We start from the raw sequence: 17511 nt of genomic DNA, 5'->3' as shown, positions 1-17511 counted from the left end.
TATTTGTGATTAAAGCATACAATACAGGGGTGTTTAAAGTATATTTTTTAATTATTTTTTTCCAGCTAAATACTATTTGTATGATAATTATTTTGACCTGCCAGGAGCTCTCTTGTGTGCAAGGGTTGTGGACAGCTTAGATCAGGTAAGAACTGGATTGTTTGAAAATTATGTATTATCTTTTTCCTCCACCACCACATCTCTTGCATGCATTATTAAATGCATACAAATTGGGTATTGAACAGCACCAAGGTCTTTTTCTCATTTGGACTATTCCATGTTGGACTTACTGTATTCAAGTTGTCTCTGAAGATAATTGTGAGCCACTTGGCTTGTTCAAAATAAAGGTTCTTCCACCAGAGGGCACAAATAACTAGGATACTAATGGAATTGTGCTGTTTCCTCAAGTTTACCCTGTGGTATGCACAATGTAGTTCTTAAAGACACCTTTAATTATGCTTGATTGTACTTGAAATAAATATAGTATAACTTACCTGAATTACATGATTTGCTAATTTGCAAGTTGTTAAAGAGTGAATGAAGCTCCATTTCATCCCTTTTTAAGCTTGTTTTTGTCCTAAATACATTGATCTCTCTACACAGATATAAATACACCTCTGGCATAGTATCTTTTAAAATTGTTTTTCCTCTGAGAAACAGTAAATTAAATTCTTAAGGTGGAAAATACAATTGCTTGAACCTTTTTCAGTGCTTTTTAGGTAGATAGAATGTCCTAAATTCTGCTTTTGAAATTTGGTGGTAATTGTTTTGTTATTTAAAAGGTTTTAATGTTTAACTTGCATGCGGCTGGAGATAGGAGAGGGTTCTTCTCATGGAGTAACTGTGTTGGTGTCAAAAGAGTACTGAGATAATCTTCTGGCCAAAGCACCGCAGGCCTGAAAATTGTCAGGATTTAACCTTGTTTGCAGAGTGAAAATCCAAGCTGTGAGATGAGTGTCTGGGTCTCATTGGATATTAGGTGGCTTGCTGCTTTAGCCTTCACTCCAAAATAGCATGCTGAGTAGATTGCTGCCTAAGTCCAAGTGCTGCATGAAGAGTTAGCTAAAACTAGCTTATCAGGGAAGCATGCAGGACAGGTGCTCGGTAAGACTCTTAATTTTCTGCCTGATTAATCTCCTCCCCCTAAGCTGTTCACAGCTTAGGAACCTGTTGCAGTTGTGACACCTGTATTGTGTTTACTTTAATTTAGACTCAGCACAAATCACCCACTTATTAAGAGAGAAAGCTCATAGCGTGTGTGTAGTAAGCTTTCACATCCAGTTACTAGCTCACAGGCTGGAGCGCTGACCCAGGATCAGTGCCATGTTCAGCCAGAGGGAATTAAACACGTGTCGTTTCTCTGGAGAGCCACGAGAAGTGGGTCATGCAACCTCTTTATCTCCTAGCAGTACTCAAGTATTTTATTGGATGTCAGCCCTGTTTCAACAGGAGGGCTACAGTAATTCCCTGGAAGGTTAGCATCAGCCACTTGAGAAAGATGCACGGCAGGAGGTGGTCAGCCTCTCCAGCCCAGAACTTATGCCTGCAAAATGCTGCATCCTAAGGATTAGAAACCATCACATTTTCTTCTTCGTCATTTCTAAAAGAAAGTAGAGCTTTCTGTATCCTGTTCTGTAAGCCTGCTTACAAAGTGATATTTTCTTACCATTTCCAGACAACATTATGGATTCAGGAAAGCTTTCTACTGGAAGCGGATGCAAGAATTACTACATTTGGGTTCAAAATGGGTTTGGACATAAGTTGGATGCTGGACTACCCTGCACTGTTAAAAATGTATCTGTTTTTAATGCGTCCAGAGCCAGAACTCTTGCATGTTTTCAGACAAAGCATGGGAGCTTCTTAGTGGTTTTGATCTTCACACTGATGAGCTAAACAAAACAATGCTTTGTCTTGGTGGTTCAACTAATAAAATCACATTTTATAATCACACCAAAATCATGGTGGACTGGATGGCCATGCATACAGTTTTCTCTGCTTTTTGGAATTGGTCAGTATTCCTTTAGATCTTGTATGCAATGGCTGTAGATCTGCAAGAAATTAGTTTAAGTTATTTTAGTCTCCTCTGAGTTCAAATGTTTTGAAGGAAGTATACCCAGTTTTAAACTAGTATCCGTCTGTCCTCAGAACAGCACTCCGAGGAGCTTTTGGTTCAGTTCACCGATTTTTTTTGTTTTTAAGAGAAACAATCAAAAAAACTCAAAACTCCAAACTAAGGGCTGTCAGCCACATAGAGTGTGAGGGGAGAAGGCAGGTGAATCTTTCTGTCTTGAGAAGAGTGCTAGCTTAGGCTACTCACCTTGCCACTAGACAGATGGTCCCCAGTATTTCCTGTACATAGCTTTGAATAATCACCCTTGGTTAGCACCCCTGACTAGCTCAAGCTGACATATGAAACCTTTTCTCTTTATTAGCTCTTTTATGTATTTCTGTGGCAGTTAGCTATAGGAATGGAATAAAAAAAACTTCTGAAAGCCACAGCACCGTATTTCCTGCTCTTAACCTGTAGAGCTGATGGATGATAAACAAACTATGCTTGTCAGTTATGCACAAAAGACCTTGTTTGTGTGACTTGCTGATTGTGAAAGTAAAGGCAGACTGTTCTCTGGAAGCCTCCATGACAAGTTTGGACTGAAATAGCAGTTTACTTCGGTGTATATATAAGCGACATAGTTTTTGTTTGGCACTGATAAGGGTTTGGACTTGGAGGTTTTTTTTCGGTTTCTGAATGTTTCCCTCTCTACAGAACGCTTAATGCTTACAAAATGGCTCATTATTCAGGTATCAGTGCAGGTATCAATACAGAGAGCAGCAGTGCTCTGAAGCTGCTAACAGTTGCCTTGAAATTTATCCTGATATAGACGTGGAAGGCCTGTAACAGCATTACAGAAATACTTTCCATGACACATAAACTCAAAGACTATACCACCTGCTTTACTGCTGCCAAATTACTGTGTACCTGAGCACCTCTTACGGGCTCTGTAGCTAATCCTCTGCTCTGTAATACTGGCTAGCTCTGTAATTGCATCTGTTTCATTCATCACTACTAAAATGTGTCGTGTTTGAGAGTGCTGTGGGGCTCAGCTGGTTGAGGTTTTCCTCTCCCATGTGAGAGGCTGAAGGGGAAGCTGAGGTCAGCTGGAGCCCTGCTGTGCCTGGGAAGCTTTCTAGGAATGGCAAGAGACTGTTCACAATTGTGGATCACCTTCCCCGTCCTTCTGCCAGAGCTGGGGTTTGGCAGTCTTCAGAGCACAATGCCATGAGTGCAGGCTTCTGGATGAGTATTTTATACCATGTTTGGGGTAGGGTTCTTGGCATAAGGGCATTTCCTCTAAATTATAGCAAAGGGATTTGCCAGTTCTTAAGGTGGAAGGTGATATGAATGCCAGGCATATTGATAATGTCAACATGCTAATTAAGTTCAGTATCTGCAGCCCTGGGCATTTCTTTTTCCCAAATGTCGGTGGGATGGCATGCTCATTCTGTAAGTTGCTGTTATAGCTGATGCCCCTTTTGGCTGTAATGTTTTAGAGTTCCTCACAAATATTCAGCATTTCTCCTTTTCCCTTCCTCCTCCCATCATAACTGTCTAAGAGGGACATAACTTGTCTGCAGTTACCTGCTGTTAATCTGGGTGCTACTGAATCCTGATGTTCTGAATCCTACTGTTTTAAGACTGTCTTACTCTGTATAATTTTGTTATTTCATGGCGTTTCTGTCACTGTTTCGATATGAAAGCTTGTAATAGTTGATACTTTATATAATGACTAGGTTCCCTTTGACACTTACAGCATGATGGTCAGAAAAAGTATGACTTCTGGAAGGACATGGTGGCTGCTATTCAACATAATTATAAAATTTCAGCTTTTAAAGGTAAGTGGGTTCACTGAAGACTCACTATAACAGCTGAAAATACTACATGTGCTCTCCGGAGCAATTATGTTTGCAAGTACACTGTTGGCTACTCAGCACAGCTTTTACTTTTCAAGTTTATAAATAGTTGTATAGTAAACACATGTTTTCTCTGGAATAAAACATCTTTATCATAACTATTTTGGTTTCATTTCACTGCTTTGATAACTTTAATAACATTTCTGATGTACTATTTCACTCAATATTTCAATTTTTATTGCTATTTCAACTCCATTTAGAAGGATAAATGGTTTCTTACTGTGATTGATATGGTAATGTGGACATCCTTGAACTGTGTTTTGAATCTATTCCTTATGATCTTGTAGTGATATATAAAATCCAAAATGAATTGGGGAAAGAAATTCAAGTACTAATATTTGATGGTTATCTTTAGTGCTCTAGTTTTGATTAGAATTCTTCATGTAGTATTGACACAATAGAGAGGTTTTGAACTTCCTAACATTTGCAGAGGACCATTTTTTAATAACAGTGTTTCTACACCCAAAACCAACATTGTAATAGTGTAATATAAATTAGAGTTGGAAAGCATCTTGTATACTGTTCAGCAAGAAATTATTTTCCTTCCTTCACAGACATAACTTCAAAGTTACTCTCAGGCATATAAGATAATAAGTTGATAATAAAGGCTAACCATTACTTGTGCATGCAGTTAATTGAAATTATTTTTAACAATATTTCTTTTAAAATGTTTATATGCAGCTCAGTTCTGAATTCTGCAGTACTATTAGAATTACCTTGGTTGATGCAACATTCATATCATGCAACAAAAAGCATCATTTTTAAAAGTGTTCTTCAGAAATTAATGAGATCCAAAAAAAAAAGCCTAAACTTTGAAGTCATACAAGGAATTGCTCAGTTTTATTTATATGTGTCTGCTTGTGTGACCACTTGGACATTTATGTTTATACCTATCAATCAGGTACCTATTTCTACATGTAAATCTGGAATCTGCAAACAACATTTGCGATATGACTTCATCCTTTCTAGCTTCTGTCAGAGGCACATGCATGCATAAGAGTGTTAAAAATACAGGAAAGTGTAGTAAGTGAGAGGAAAAAGTTTTATAGATAAAGCTCAGTGATATCAGAAGTGAAACAATACAGATGATATGCACTACTCGAGTACTGTAATACAAGAAAGTGATATACTCTGTCATGCATCACTTTGAAAGGCTTCGCAGTGGTTTTATTTTCCATTTAATAACATAGTCCAGTAGCTAAAGCACTGAACAGGAGTCAGAAGAACCAGAGATATTTTCTTCCTGTATCACTTACCAGTGATACTCCCATGGAACATCTCTTTTTGCTTCAGGTCCTTCTGTAATACAAGAATAAGGGTACTAATCTTCTATCACTGCTGACAAAGGTGATTTTTTTTTCCTCAATTTCACATCTCACATAATTTCTTGAGGAAACTGTCAAACCTGGATCCCAACATCTACATACCAGGAAGCTGCACTTTCTATCATAGCCCAGAATCTGGCCTGAAAACCACAGCCTTTTGACTTAACTCCATGTCTTGTAGAGGTTTTAACCCTTCAGAGAAAAGCAGTGCTCATTAACAGTTAGTCAAGGTAAAATTTCAAAGGCAAACTTATTAAGTGGTCAGTTGAGGGGACGCAAAGTTCCCAACTGGAAACGTTGTCCTAGCGGTGCCATTGTCAGTGGCAGGAGCAGAACGACTGACCGCTTTAGTTTTTGAAATCCAACGAGTGTTTGCAGTTCACTTTGATTTGTTGTCAGTATGCCCTTGTGTCTCTATGTCCCTTCTCTTTTTCACAGGATTTTTTTTGATCATAATCAGGTGTCTGATGGATTTTGCTTTTCATTGTCTTAGCTATGGTAATTGCCTTAGATAATTGCCCTATGATATTTTTTTTGGATGGCTCTTTCAGATAGGCATGATTGTCCTGACTCAGCTTGATAAAGGGTATTAACCCACTCTTCTCCTTGTAAAGAAGTGAAGAACTGAAGCTTGAAAAAGAAAGGAGGTTCCCAAATAGTCTTGTGTTATTTTAGACATTCCATTGTGAAAAATAACTCAAAAATAGAAAAAGAAAGGAAAAATCTATGAAACAATACTATCAGAAAAGCTTGGTGTCAGATAGCAATGAACAGAGATATTTGCAATGTGGTCATTTCTTACCTAGTAATACCTGCAAGAGAGCTCTCTCTCTGCAATTGATATCCCAGCTAAGCATTACATTACTCGAGAATCCATTTTATTCTCAATACTTCTTTCTTATTACTGGAATAGTTTGTGACTGTAAGGTGATTAACATTATCTTGACCTGTATTGGATTTAGTGGATGTTTTATAGATAGTAATGCAGAACAATTTTAAAGAAAACATCATGGGACGATGTATTTTACACTATCAAGCTATGTGGATGTATTATGGAATCAAAGTGTGCTCTTTAGAGGATTAGTAGGAGCTTGAAGTACTGTATAATTATTTCCTTGTGAAAATTTAAAGATTTGATGAATTTTTGGACAGAAAAATCAATGGCTTTTTCAGGGAAATGTTGCCAAATATAACTTCTTAAAGCAGAATTTTGTTAACATTTCTTATCTTAAAGGCTACTTTCTCTCCGGAAGACTTGCCTTTCCCTGTAATTTTCCTAACACTTCTGGAAACTGTAGCATCCATGGCTGTATAGTTAAAATTATATATTTGAAATATTTTCAATCAGTTTATAAGATTATATTTAATTTTGAAAGTGAAAAGTCATGGCTGGTATGGCAGCAGACTTTGTAAATTGCCCATAACAAGGCTTGTTAGGATACATGTTTTTGATCACAAGTTTATGGTCTTCACAGAACATAACCAGTCTAGGTGACTGTGACATGTATGTTTTATCTTTAATATGCAACTTCAGATATAAGAAACAAAAAGCAAAGATGCTTTTCTGGCCAAAGGAAAAACAATCTTGTGCAAAATATTAGTAGTTCCTAATGTTGGTGTAGCAGTAGTGAGATATCTTTATTTGTCTTAATTGTGAAAACTGCACCAAAGAAGCGAGTGAAAAGTAAATTTTTTACATTTCTTTGCTGTGTTTTCCAAGTAAATACAGAAGGGATTTTTTGGGTGCTTCATGTTTTTGATCACTTAAGGCTTCAGAAATTTCAGTACTTCTTTGGAAGTGATTTTGTACTATGACAGGCTCTTAAGTTTTCATTTGAATCTCATGTTGGATTTTCTTTCCTTTAATATCCAAGATGCAGAAGAAATAGTGGTTTTGGATGGTCTTTATCTTTAGATAGATTGCTGATCTTCTTGTGGAGAAAATATTAAAAAAATAAACATAAAAATCTTACAGACCTTCTCAAGGTCTCCTCTGAACTGAAAATCCAAAGCTAAAATCAAAGTATAAGTTGTGCTTTTGCCACAATTTGCTGTATCATCTCTAGCTTTTAAGTTTTAAGAGTTGCTTTCTTAGTGACTTAGTATCTGAGACTTTATATGAAAAGACTTAAAAAACCAGGCGTGAGGTTCCAAGCTGTAGACTTACTTGAAGTCCCACGTGTTTGAGGAACAAAGACATAAAGCACAAAACCTTATTTAAAATGGATGGACGGATGGATGGATGGATGGATGGATGGATGGATGGATGGATGGATGGATGGATGGATGGATGAAAAGTGTTAGTGAACTATGCTTTTAAGAATGCTGCTTGGGCCCGGTTTCTTCTAAGTTAATTGGAATCACAGGTCAATGGAGTCCTGAGCTGCTGAGCACCAAGCATCTCCAACAATTTCAAGCATGTGCTTTGGCATAGATTTCATATGTGAACTAATAAATCAGAAACCTACTACCTAGTCATATTTTCCAGTCCCTCTATTTGTTTCTGAAACACAAGTTCCAATTTGGTAGAATGGATGGGCAGCAGGATGTGCTGTTTAAATACTGGCAAGCGCTGTTGAACTAATGTTCCTTTATTATTTTACTAAATTATAGCCTAAACCACAGGTTTCCTTATCCAGCAGCATTTAAAAAGAGGAAGAAAAAAAATTCTTAAAGTTACTTTCATTGTAGGTCTCTAAAGTTTCCAAAATATTATATAGTTTTGCTAATGATGGGTCAACCATCAAGCAAAAGGTATCCTAGCTTTTTTATTCATTCCAGTGTATTATCAAGTATTAAGGATATTGCTCATTTCAAATGTACACAACCTAAAAAGCTTCAAGTTCTACTTTCATGAAGAAATGGTAATATCACAAAAATTTTAAAGGTAGGCCTACATACTTCCTGTGCAAGTGATTAAAAGCTTTTGTTTAAAAAGAAAAAAAGCTAACTATAGTAGATTTAAGGGTTCATAAGGTTTTGATGTATGTGATACTTTTAAAGCACATGAATGGCAACTGTCACTGGAAGAAATGTGTGATCAAACTGTTAAGGTTTCATAATTCCTAAGCTAACTTGTCATAGTAGCGTAACAAATTGATAAAATGACAACTTTTTGTGAGACATGTTTGTATGGTAAATATGGTTGTGTCTACTGACTAATTATTGCCATCATCTGATAAATTTACCAAATAAGTAAAATATATTCCTCACACTATTGTGTTTTAAAGGAATGAACTGTTCAGGAAAAATCAGGGCAAGAATTATCTTCAGTTTTGGGGTGGTAAAGCTGTTCTGTTTTTGTAAGTGTGTCTGCATGCTTGTGAGGATATGTTTTTAAGGTTTGGATTTGGTCAATGTTGCTTTATTGTTCTCTGAATGTTACAGAATGTTAGGAGATTTAAAAATACTGAACTAGTTTGTTGCATCAATGTGCATTAATGAAAGCCGAATGGATTTTGAGGTGTGAAATTGGGTTGCTTTTTCATATTGGGAAACTTTAGATCTTCAGTATCATGTAATAATTTGTAAATCCACCTTTCTCTAAGGTAGTTATTAATAAGAACAGTAGAACTAAATGAAAACTGTGATTATGATATGGACTCTATTAGAGTTGTCATTCTTGTCTCCTGTTGGATAGCTTAAAAATAAAGCTAGATGTAGAATGTTCCTTAAGTGTATTGTCTAGCTGTTGAGGTGACTGTGGTGAATTTGAGACCATTTACTTGGAATGAAATGCCTTCAGTTAATTTAAGTATAGTGAAGTATGATCTAGCATTCTTTATTGTGTTATGAGGTGTGATAGTTAAAAATTCTCATTCTCCTTTTAAAAGAAAAAAAAGAAAAAAAGACAGACTGGTGCATTATATTAATTCATAAAAATTTTATGTTGCATTCAGTCAGACAATCATCATTCGAAACAATTTTTAATGACAATTCTCTAAAAACATACAATATTATACTACTATGTTTGAACCACTCTCTTCTACTTTCTCACTCCCTCCTCCATTCCTGTTGCAACACTGATGTTGCACGAGCTGCTAAGGACAAATCAGAGCAGTACCTAGTTCACATGGTCTGAAGGAGAGTGTGTCAGGACAGGGTAAGTGGGATATTAGATGTGAGCAAACAGGAAACCTGAGAAAGAAGAGTGAACATAATCAGAGGAGTAGAGACCATTAGATTCTGAATTGGGCAGTTGGAGCCATACTTGGTCATTTTCCATGAGATCGATGACAGCACTGCCAGAAGCCTGGTCAAGGTATCCTTTCTTGTACTCATCATAGGTGTACATAAGTGGGGAACCATTTTTGTAGAGTGCAACCCAAACATTTGTTCCTTTTGCATGTACATGGTAGGAGAAATAGTACAGTCCAGGGGTCCTGCAGGTGAAGATTCCTGTTCTGGGGTCATAATGTTGCTGCCTATTGTACAAGATTTTATCAAATTTGATGGGGACTGTTGCTGCAGGGTAGGCTTTTGAGAGGATGACACTGAAAGCAGATACTGGCATCCCTGTCAGAGCTTGGTTTACTCCTCCTTTTATGAAAGATATCCCTGATAGGTCCCGAGACTCTCCTGCTTTAACATAGCCTTCGGGCATCTGTGGGATTACAGCTTGGCCAGGGGGACCAGGAGGACCTGGGGGGCCAGGCAAGCCAGGCTCACCTTTGCTGCCTTTAGGACCAGGGGGTCCAGGTGGTCCCATGGGTCCACTCAAGCCTTTCGTGGAAATGCCTGCTGGGCCTGGCAGTCCTGGTGCTCCTGGCTCACCCTTTGCACCAGGGGCTCCTGGCAGGCCAGGGGGGCCGATGGGACCTCTGATCCCAGGTATTCCTGAAGGGCCTCTGGGGCCTGGCTCACCGTTGGCCCCTGGCACTCCCTTGGCTCCTTGTGGACCCATCGGACCAGGCAGCCCAGGTAGCCCAGCAGGGCCTGTATCACCCTTTGGGCCTGGGAGACCTGGGTGTCCCTTAGGACCAGCAAGACCCTGCTCACCTGGGTGTCCTGGTTTTCCCTCTAATCCTGGGAGGCCTCGTTCCCCCTTGGCCCCTGGGAATCCTGGGTGTCCTGCAGGGCCCATGTCACCTTTGGGCCCAGGTAGGCCATTCTCGCCGGGCAAACCTTTGAGTCCGTGAGGGCCCATGTTCCCTGGTGGCCCGACTGGCCCTGGTTCTCCTGGCACACCAGCTGGACCTTGGTCTCCTTTAGGCCCTGGAAGGCCAGGAGGACCTTCAGGCCCTCTGTGTCCCTTCATCCCTGGCAATCCTGGCTTTCCAAAACCTGGGAGTCCTGGGGATCCAGGCAACCCTGCAGGTCCAGGATGTCCCTTGGCTCCAGGGATACCTGCTGCTCCTGGTGGTCCCATTGGCCCAGGCTTGCCAATGCCAGCTTCTCCAGGTTCACCTGGGAGACCCTGGGGACCTGGGAGACCAACTGCTCCAGGTGCACCTGGAAAACCTCGGTCACCTTTCAGACCTGGCTGACCTGGCAGGCCATTTTCACCGGGCTTCCCTATACCAGCAGGACCAGGGGGGCCCCGGGGTCCCTGTGGGCCTGGAAGACCCCTGCCACCTGGGCGGCCAGGAATTCCAAATCCGTTTTCTCCCTTTTGTCCGTTTATACCTGGGATACCTGGCTCACCCTTCTCACCAGGGGGTCCCCTTGGCCCCTGAGCTCCTGGAGGGCCTTGTGGTCCTGGTTTGCCAGGGACAGTAAGTCCTGCGGGGCCGGGAGTGCCGGGCGGCCCTTGTGGCCCTCTTGCTCCTGGGAGTCCAGCAGGTCCAGGTTCTCCTTTCTCACCATTTAGTCCTCTTGCTCCTGGCTTTCCTGGCAGACCTGGCACTCCTGGCTTTCCGACTGCAGAGAACCCAGGTGGTCCTGGGGGACCAGGGGGCCCTTGGGGACCTGGACTTCCAAACCCTGGCTTTCCTGCAGGACCTGGTTGTCCTCTTGGTCCAGCAGGGCCTGGGGGACCGGGGGGTCCTTGTTCCCCCCTTACCTGGACACCTGTGAGAGAGAGGAAACCAGATCAACCAGGGCATCTACAACATATTTGCAGGCAATGTAGCATGGTGGTAAAATGCATGAAGGGTTAATTCAACTTCATGGAAGTCAAGTTTCAGCTGCTGTATTTGTCACTGAGAACCTGACATTCAAAGTAAAAGTGTTTCACAGCCCTTACAAGTAACAAATGCAAATTTGTTGGAAATGTGAGATATAAGGCCTCTAGAATTTTTTTTGCTTCAATACATTCAGGATCATCAAAGAACTTAAAAAGTGCTGTGCAAGTAGATGCAGACTATTAAGTAAGGAAAAAGCAACCCAGACAGACAGGTAACAGATTGAGCAGGTCATCAGACATGATGAGTAAAATCACAGGAAGCTGTCTGTGCAGGTGCAGCAGCTTTTCGGAAACAACTTGTTGTTACATTTAAGTAGTGAGAGTTTTGTTCTTCCCTGCCCCCTATTTTCAAAAGTGGCCCATGGCACTAGTTCTTTTGTAAACATATGAATGTTATGTTTTTAGATATTGTCTGTCATAAAAATTTCACTCAGTGGCAAGGTCACAGCTGATAATTCATTTTACTGCTGTCACAATTCTGGCATTGTTATGGAGTTTTTTAATACTACTTCATTTTCTTAGTTACCAAAACAGCAGGTGGAGCCACTTAACCAAGTGTCACAAATAGAGTAAGCAAACAAGCTTACTGCTTAGTTTGTGTGTGCTTGGGAGGAGCGTTCAGCTTGATGTTGAAATTGGCATGCTGATTTGTTGGACATTACATTTAAGTTTAACAAGTTTAACACAGATACTGTGAGGCTACTTCAGTAGTCTCACACAATTGGCAGCATTATAGAACAAAATGGCATATCTGTGATGGCTGTTAATTTAAGAAGTCATTTTAAAAATAAAAACTGAAGGATACAAAAAGAGCCTGAATTCTGTTTTTTATAATGGCAACACATTCTATTGAATGCTTATTTAGAAAGTATTATAAATTGATCAACAATTGCATCAGCTACAATTTTTCCTTTTAGTCTCCCACAAAAAGACCAGTGTTACATATATATACACATGAAAGTTTGTATATATAATATATATATAAAGTTTGTATATATATTATATACATATGTACATATGTATAATATTATATACATTATGTATATATATGTATATATTATATACAATAACTGTTTGGCTGTCTCTTAGATAATAAACTGCATTTTCCAATATATGGATAGTTTTGTTGAACCAAAAGTGAGGTGAAGGAGGAAACTATTCTTCTACATATTGTTGGGAGTTTTTAAATAATTGAGGTATGCTTATGAAATACATTTGGTTTGTTATTGTATCTGCAAGGTTGCCTTCTTCCTGTATTGACAGGGAAATTGTTCTTATCTAGAAAGTGCAGAGGGTGCATTTTCTTTTCTGCTGGTGCATAGAATCAACACAAATGCATATCAACTTATTTTGCTCATCTTCCTATCTCATCCTTCTTAAGGCTGTGAACAGGAAGATAGCTGTTAAAATCCTACACATAGAAAACAAGCATGGTGATTTATTTGTGATATATTGACTTTTTTTTTTGGTGGCAAATTGCATCAGACTTTAGCTCAGAGTGTATCTCCTTATTACTTTTACCATATTTTAGATGCAAATATCAGTCCTAGGTTCACAGAGCTGCCAGTTTTGCCTAAGATGTTAAAGGCATTGTCAGCACTCATGTTGTTATAGAGATTTTCTGTGAGATGTATTGTTCTGAAGTTGTGCTGCTTTTACATTAAGATTGTAATTTTAATTGTGCTGTCTAAAAACAATGGTTATTCCTCTGAGGAAAGGACTGCTAAATCTATTAATGAAGTAGAATTTATACCAAGAACAGTGAAGTATTGATTGGCTACTCTTTTACATGTCTCAGCACATACCTTGATGCAAAATTGCTTTACATTTTCTAGTGCCATCAAACCCCATATACATATTGAATTAAATATGTAGACTTTAACATAACCTGCAGTAATGGCTTATTTAAGCATTGCTGAATAGTGAGACTTCATTCAATTATTGTTTTCAACTTGGGCTTTTCAAATATTTCAAGCCAAAGATATACTGGTTAAAAAACTATGTTCTGGAGAGCTGTCAAGACCAAGATTTTTTAAACAATTTCACTGAACTAGATGAAGCCTTGATAGGCTTTGGTTGCCAACAGAAATTGTGTGGTCTGTTTTATGTTGTCCTGACTCACCAGTTTGGGTTTAGACTGAAATTTCAGTTCCAGGCTGCTTTTTGACAAAGCTATACAAAGCAAAAAGATAATTTATTGGTAGCTATATCTATAGAAGTCAGTGTTTGTTGATGAAATTGGAAAAGTAAGCTATGATGAAAAGTTTGCCATTGCTACTTCATATACTTGCAAATGGAACAACTCACTAGAAAAAAAGCTAGATTCATTTGGTTCTGTAGGCTCCTGTTTTATTCTTCCAAGATCATCTCAGATTAGAAGTGATAATCTCCAGCCGTCGTCCCTCTTTAAATTCTTCTAAAAACTCTCTATAAGATGTTTGTTTTCCAAACTCAGGAATAACAGTCCTTCTGCAATGCTCGCTCACCAAATCAAAATCTGTCATCTGTTACATTTCCTAAATTGAGAGAATTTTGTACTTCTCATGTTTTGATATAATCATTCTCATTCTAAATATGAATTTTCACTCACATTAGATTCTGTGTTTGTATACAAAGTGAAAATTTGGCTCAAGACAATTCATTTCCCCCTTTCACACTATTTTCTGTCTACCCTGATTCTTGCTTAATTTGTTGTTGGTTCCCCCCTTCCCAAATGTTTTCTATACAGGGGGAAAGAAGAACCACTATTAGGAGAAGTGAGTAAAGTATGGTAGAGGATAGCTAAGTAAATATTACACTTCACTTAAAAATAGTATAAATATGTAAATTATTCTAAGTCATGGAAAAACACAAGAAAAGTTAAGGAGGAAGGAAATGAAGCATTAAATTCAGTGAGAATTTTTGTTGTATCTGCGTGTACCTAAATTTGATCCAGGAGTCTTAGGGTTCCAGGAAGTCCTTGTGCTGAATAAGATAAGGGATGAAACTATGACAATATTTTGGTACAGCCTGGGAGAGTATTTTGGGGGTAAGGTTCCCAGCCATGCTGCCCTCACTTGTTTCTCACTGCGGGGATTCTTGGAGCATGTGGGTTGGAGCTGATTCTTATGGGGCCAGGGCTCATACCAGCTGGTAGGAGACCAGAGTTTCTTTGGTCTCCATGTGTGCTGCTCATGATCAGACAGTCCATAGCAGACCTATTCTGAATCAAAACACCTGAATGAGGGTAATGGGGATGCAATGTCCTGAGCAGCAATTCTGCTCTCCAGATTTGCCCGTGTCCTTTTTCTAGTGAAGAGAAGCTTATTTGCTAATGCTTATTTGCTAATGCCCAAGTGTGATTACTACAACTAAAAGTGGATGAGATACAGCAAAAAAAGAAAACTATTTTGAATAGCCTAATGATGTCTGAAAGAAAATAATGCTATTCTCAGGACGTAAGGTAGAATGTTTACAAGGAAGATTCACTATTAATTTTAGTGATGACAATTTTGAATAGTCATTATGGATCAGAAGCTTTGAGTTCAAGTTTTTTGAAGAAGATGTTGGCCTAAGAGTGGAAAAATAAAACAGAACTCAAATAGTTTCAAACATTAGGGATAGCCACCTGTTCATCTTAAAGAGACAGAGAGCATAACCAGAAATAAGATGAAACAATGTAGCATCGCAGTTATGTATTGCCTGTCCAAGCTGCCATAAGACTGATTTATGCAATGAAGAGGGTTTTTAAAAATATACTGAAGCTAGAATTGTTATATTACTATGTGCTTATCCTGATAATTAAAGCATAAGCTTAAATCACTCATGAAAAACTATATATAAGTTTATGACACATTTGTACAACTATATATAATTTTATTTTGTCTTTCTAGGCCTTAAATGGGTCTTCATTTGCCCATATGTATCATATATATATTTAAATTCACACCTAAGGTCTGTTTTGCGTACAGATAACATGACAAAATATGTAAAAATTCTTCCTGAATGTAGGTAAGCTTTAGGTGACAGGTCTGTTGCTAGAAACCCCAGTGCTGAATCAAGAAATTAATAATTAGCATGTTGTACATCATTATGTACACAATCATGTTATGTTACTCCCACTATTGAAGCAGAGATCTGGAGCTTTGTTTCTGCTCTATATGCCTTTGGTGTTTATTGTGTAAAACATTTGTCTGGCAGGTGTGCATCTTTGTCAGTAGGAGGCAACTCCACAGCCACTGTAAATTCTTTCTGCAGTAATAAAATCATTTCAATAAACCTAAATTGTTAGTGAAATTTGAATATCAGTAGTATAAGCAAAGAGCCTTTGTTCATGTATTGAACCTCTAGGAATAATTGTATTAGTTTATTATGAAAAAATAGTAAACTTACCTTGACTCTTTACATTGTATGGTAGAAAATGTGGCCCCTTGATGCTGGATTGTTTCTGATATCGCTCAGAAAAATACCCATCACCACCATGGACAAAGTTCAGACAAAACAGCAGCAGTAAAGATACTTGTAAATGCATCTTTCCAAATTTGTTCTGTGTTAGAAAAGGTAGAGAAAGTTTGTTGTAAAGAAAAGCTGTTAAGTTCTGGTTTTAGAGATGAGTTTTCTTAAAATATTGGTATTTAAAGTAACAATACTTTGTGCTTACTTCCATCTGCTTTCACTAGTTTTGAAAAATGCTCTAAAAAAATGGAATCAGCACTACTATCACCTTGAATGATGGAGCTGTTGCATAGATAGATTAGAGGCAATAGTCTCACTCTTAGGAAAAGAATAATTTTGATTGTATGGCAGTCTATTCAAGACAACAGTATTCAGAAAGAGTGACTATTTTAACTAGACCTCCAAAGTAAGTTCAGGAGCTCCATGTACCAAAACTCCTGAAAAGAAGAAAAGTTTTTAGTGAAAATACGTAAACACTTCCATGGTCTTACTACTTCTGTCTAATGCTGTAGCAAATGAAGGATGAAGTCCTGGTTCCTTCAACATCAGTGGCAAAAATCTCAGCAAGGTTGAAAGCTGGTTTTTACCTGTAGCCTTACAAAGAGCCCCAGTGGCATAAGGGTGCTTTCACTGGCCCTTAAATATCAACCCTCTTCCCTCCCCAGACAGAAAACAGGTATCCTGAAGAAGTTACCTTCAAAACCAAAGAGAATAAAATAAAATTGTGACATACCAAAATGTTGTGGAGCTCCAATGCAGAGTGGTAGAGGAGTGAATCCTCCTCTACTGAGGAGGAGTTCTGCCACTGGTGAGTGAGCAGAAGCTGATGATTTCAAGTGCCACCCTTGAGTATTTATCTGGTTTTCCCCTTAGTTGGGTGACTGCAGCACATAAGCTCCTCCCCCAAAATCTGTAAGCAGTAATTACCTGTGTGTGTATAAGTGTGTTTTTTAGGGGTGGGGGAGAGCTATTTTGGGCAGTCATCCTAGATTCTCTTAAGGGGTTTTTTTTGTTAGTTTTTTTCTCAATATTTTATTGGATTTCTTATTATTTATGAGATTGTATTACTCATAACTTGTTTTTCCTAAAATTTTTTGACCCCTCTGTTTTAAGAATTGATACAGGTAACACTGGGAGAAATAATGAACTAGTAAGTAAGGTTAGTAATTCCAAGTGTTCATTTAAATTTCTCTGTAAATGTTTTAAGGAAAGACCTATACATTTTGAACTTTGGTGAGTTGTTACTTTCAGGAGTAACCCCACTAAAGTTTGTAGAGAGCATTTATGTAACTAAAGACTACTTATGTGAGTAATTGTCCAATGGGATACAAGTGAGAAACTTCAAATCAATTAAGGTATTAATAATGGAGTTGTCAGAGAACCTGATTACTTTTAGGCAGTTATTTTAGGAGATTATCTTCATATTATATCTCTAGACTTCTGTTTTCATGTTTGAGGTATACTACTACACATATAATGCAAGTAATGTTTCTGTATTATGAAATCTTGAAATGTGAGTTTACTTACAGAATGAAAACTTTATTGTTTCCGGTTATAACAAATGTACTGAAATCCACCCTGCTTTATTTTGCAAATGTTTAGACAGGGTGATGTTTGGGGCTTTCAGTTTAGTAAATTTAAACTGATGCTGGTTTTAGT

General features: G+C 38.3%; 2 protein-coding genes across 2 annotated transcripts in view; one reads left to right on the top strand and one right to left on the bottom strand.

The window, feature by feature from the left end:
* NT5DC1 (5'-nucleotidase domain containing 1) overlaps positions 1-17511 on the top strand; it is a 125787-nt gene that overhangs the window by 7136 nt on the left and 101140 nt on the right. Inside the window, exons 5-6 of the mRNA XM_036380921.2 lie at positions 66-145; positions 3810-3891. Of these exons, the coding sequence (XP_036236814.1) occupies positions 66-145; positions 3810-3891 (162 nt within the window). The remainder of the gene's footprint in view (positions 1-65; positions 146-3809; positions 3892-17511) is intronic.
* Positions 9409-15928, bottom strand: COL10A1 (collagen type X alpha 1 chain). The gene is made up of 2 exons (XM_036380920.2): positions 15790-15928; positions 9409-11303 (listed from the first exon to the last, which is right to left on the bottom strand). The coding sequence occupies exons 1-2, from the start codon at positions 15926-15928 to the stop codon at positions 9409-9411; spliced, it is 2034 nt and encodes a 677-aa protein (XP_036236813.1).

The sequence above is a fragment of the Molothrus ater genome, chromosome 3, assembly GCF_012460135.2.
Source record: "Molothrus ater isolate BHLD 08-10-18 breed brown headed cowbird chromosome 3, BPBGC_Mater_1.1, whole genome shotgun sequence".
In the NCBI taxonomy this organism is placed as follows: Eukaryota; Metazoa; Chordata; class Aves; order Passeriformes; family Icteridae; genus Molothrus; species Molothrus ater.
This window is presented reverse-complemented; position numbering and strand designations above follow the sequence as displayed.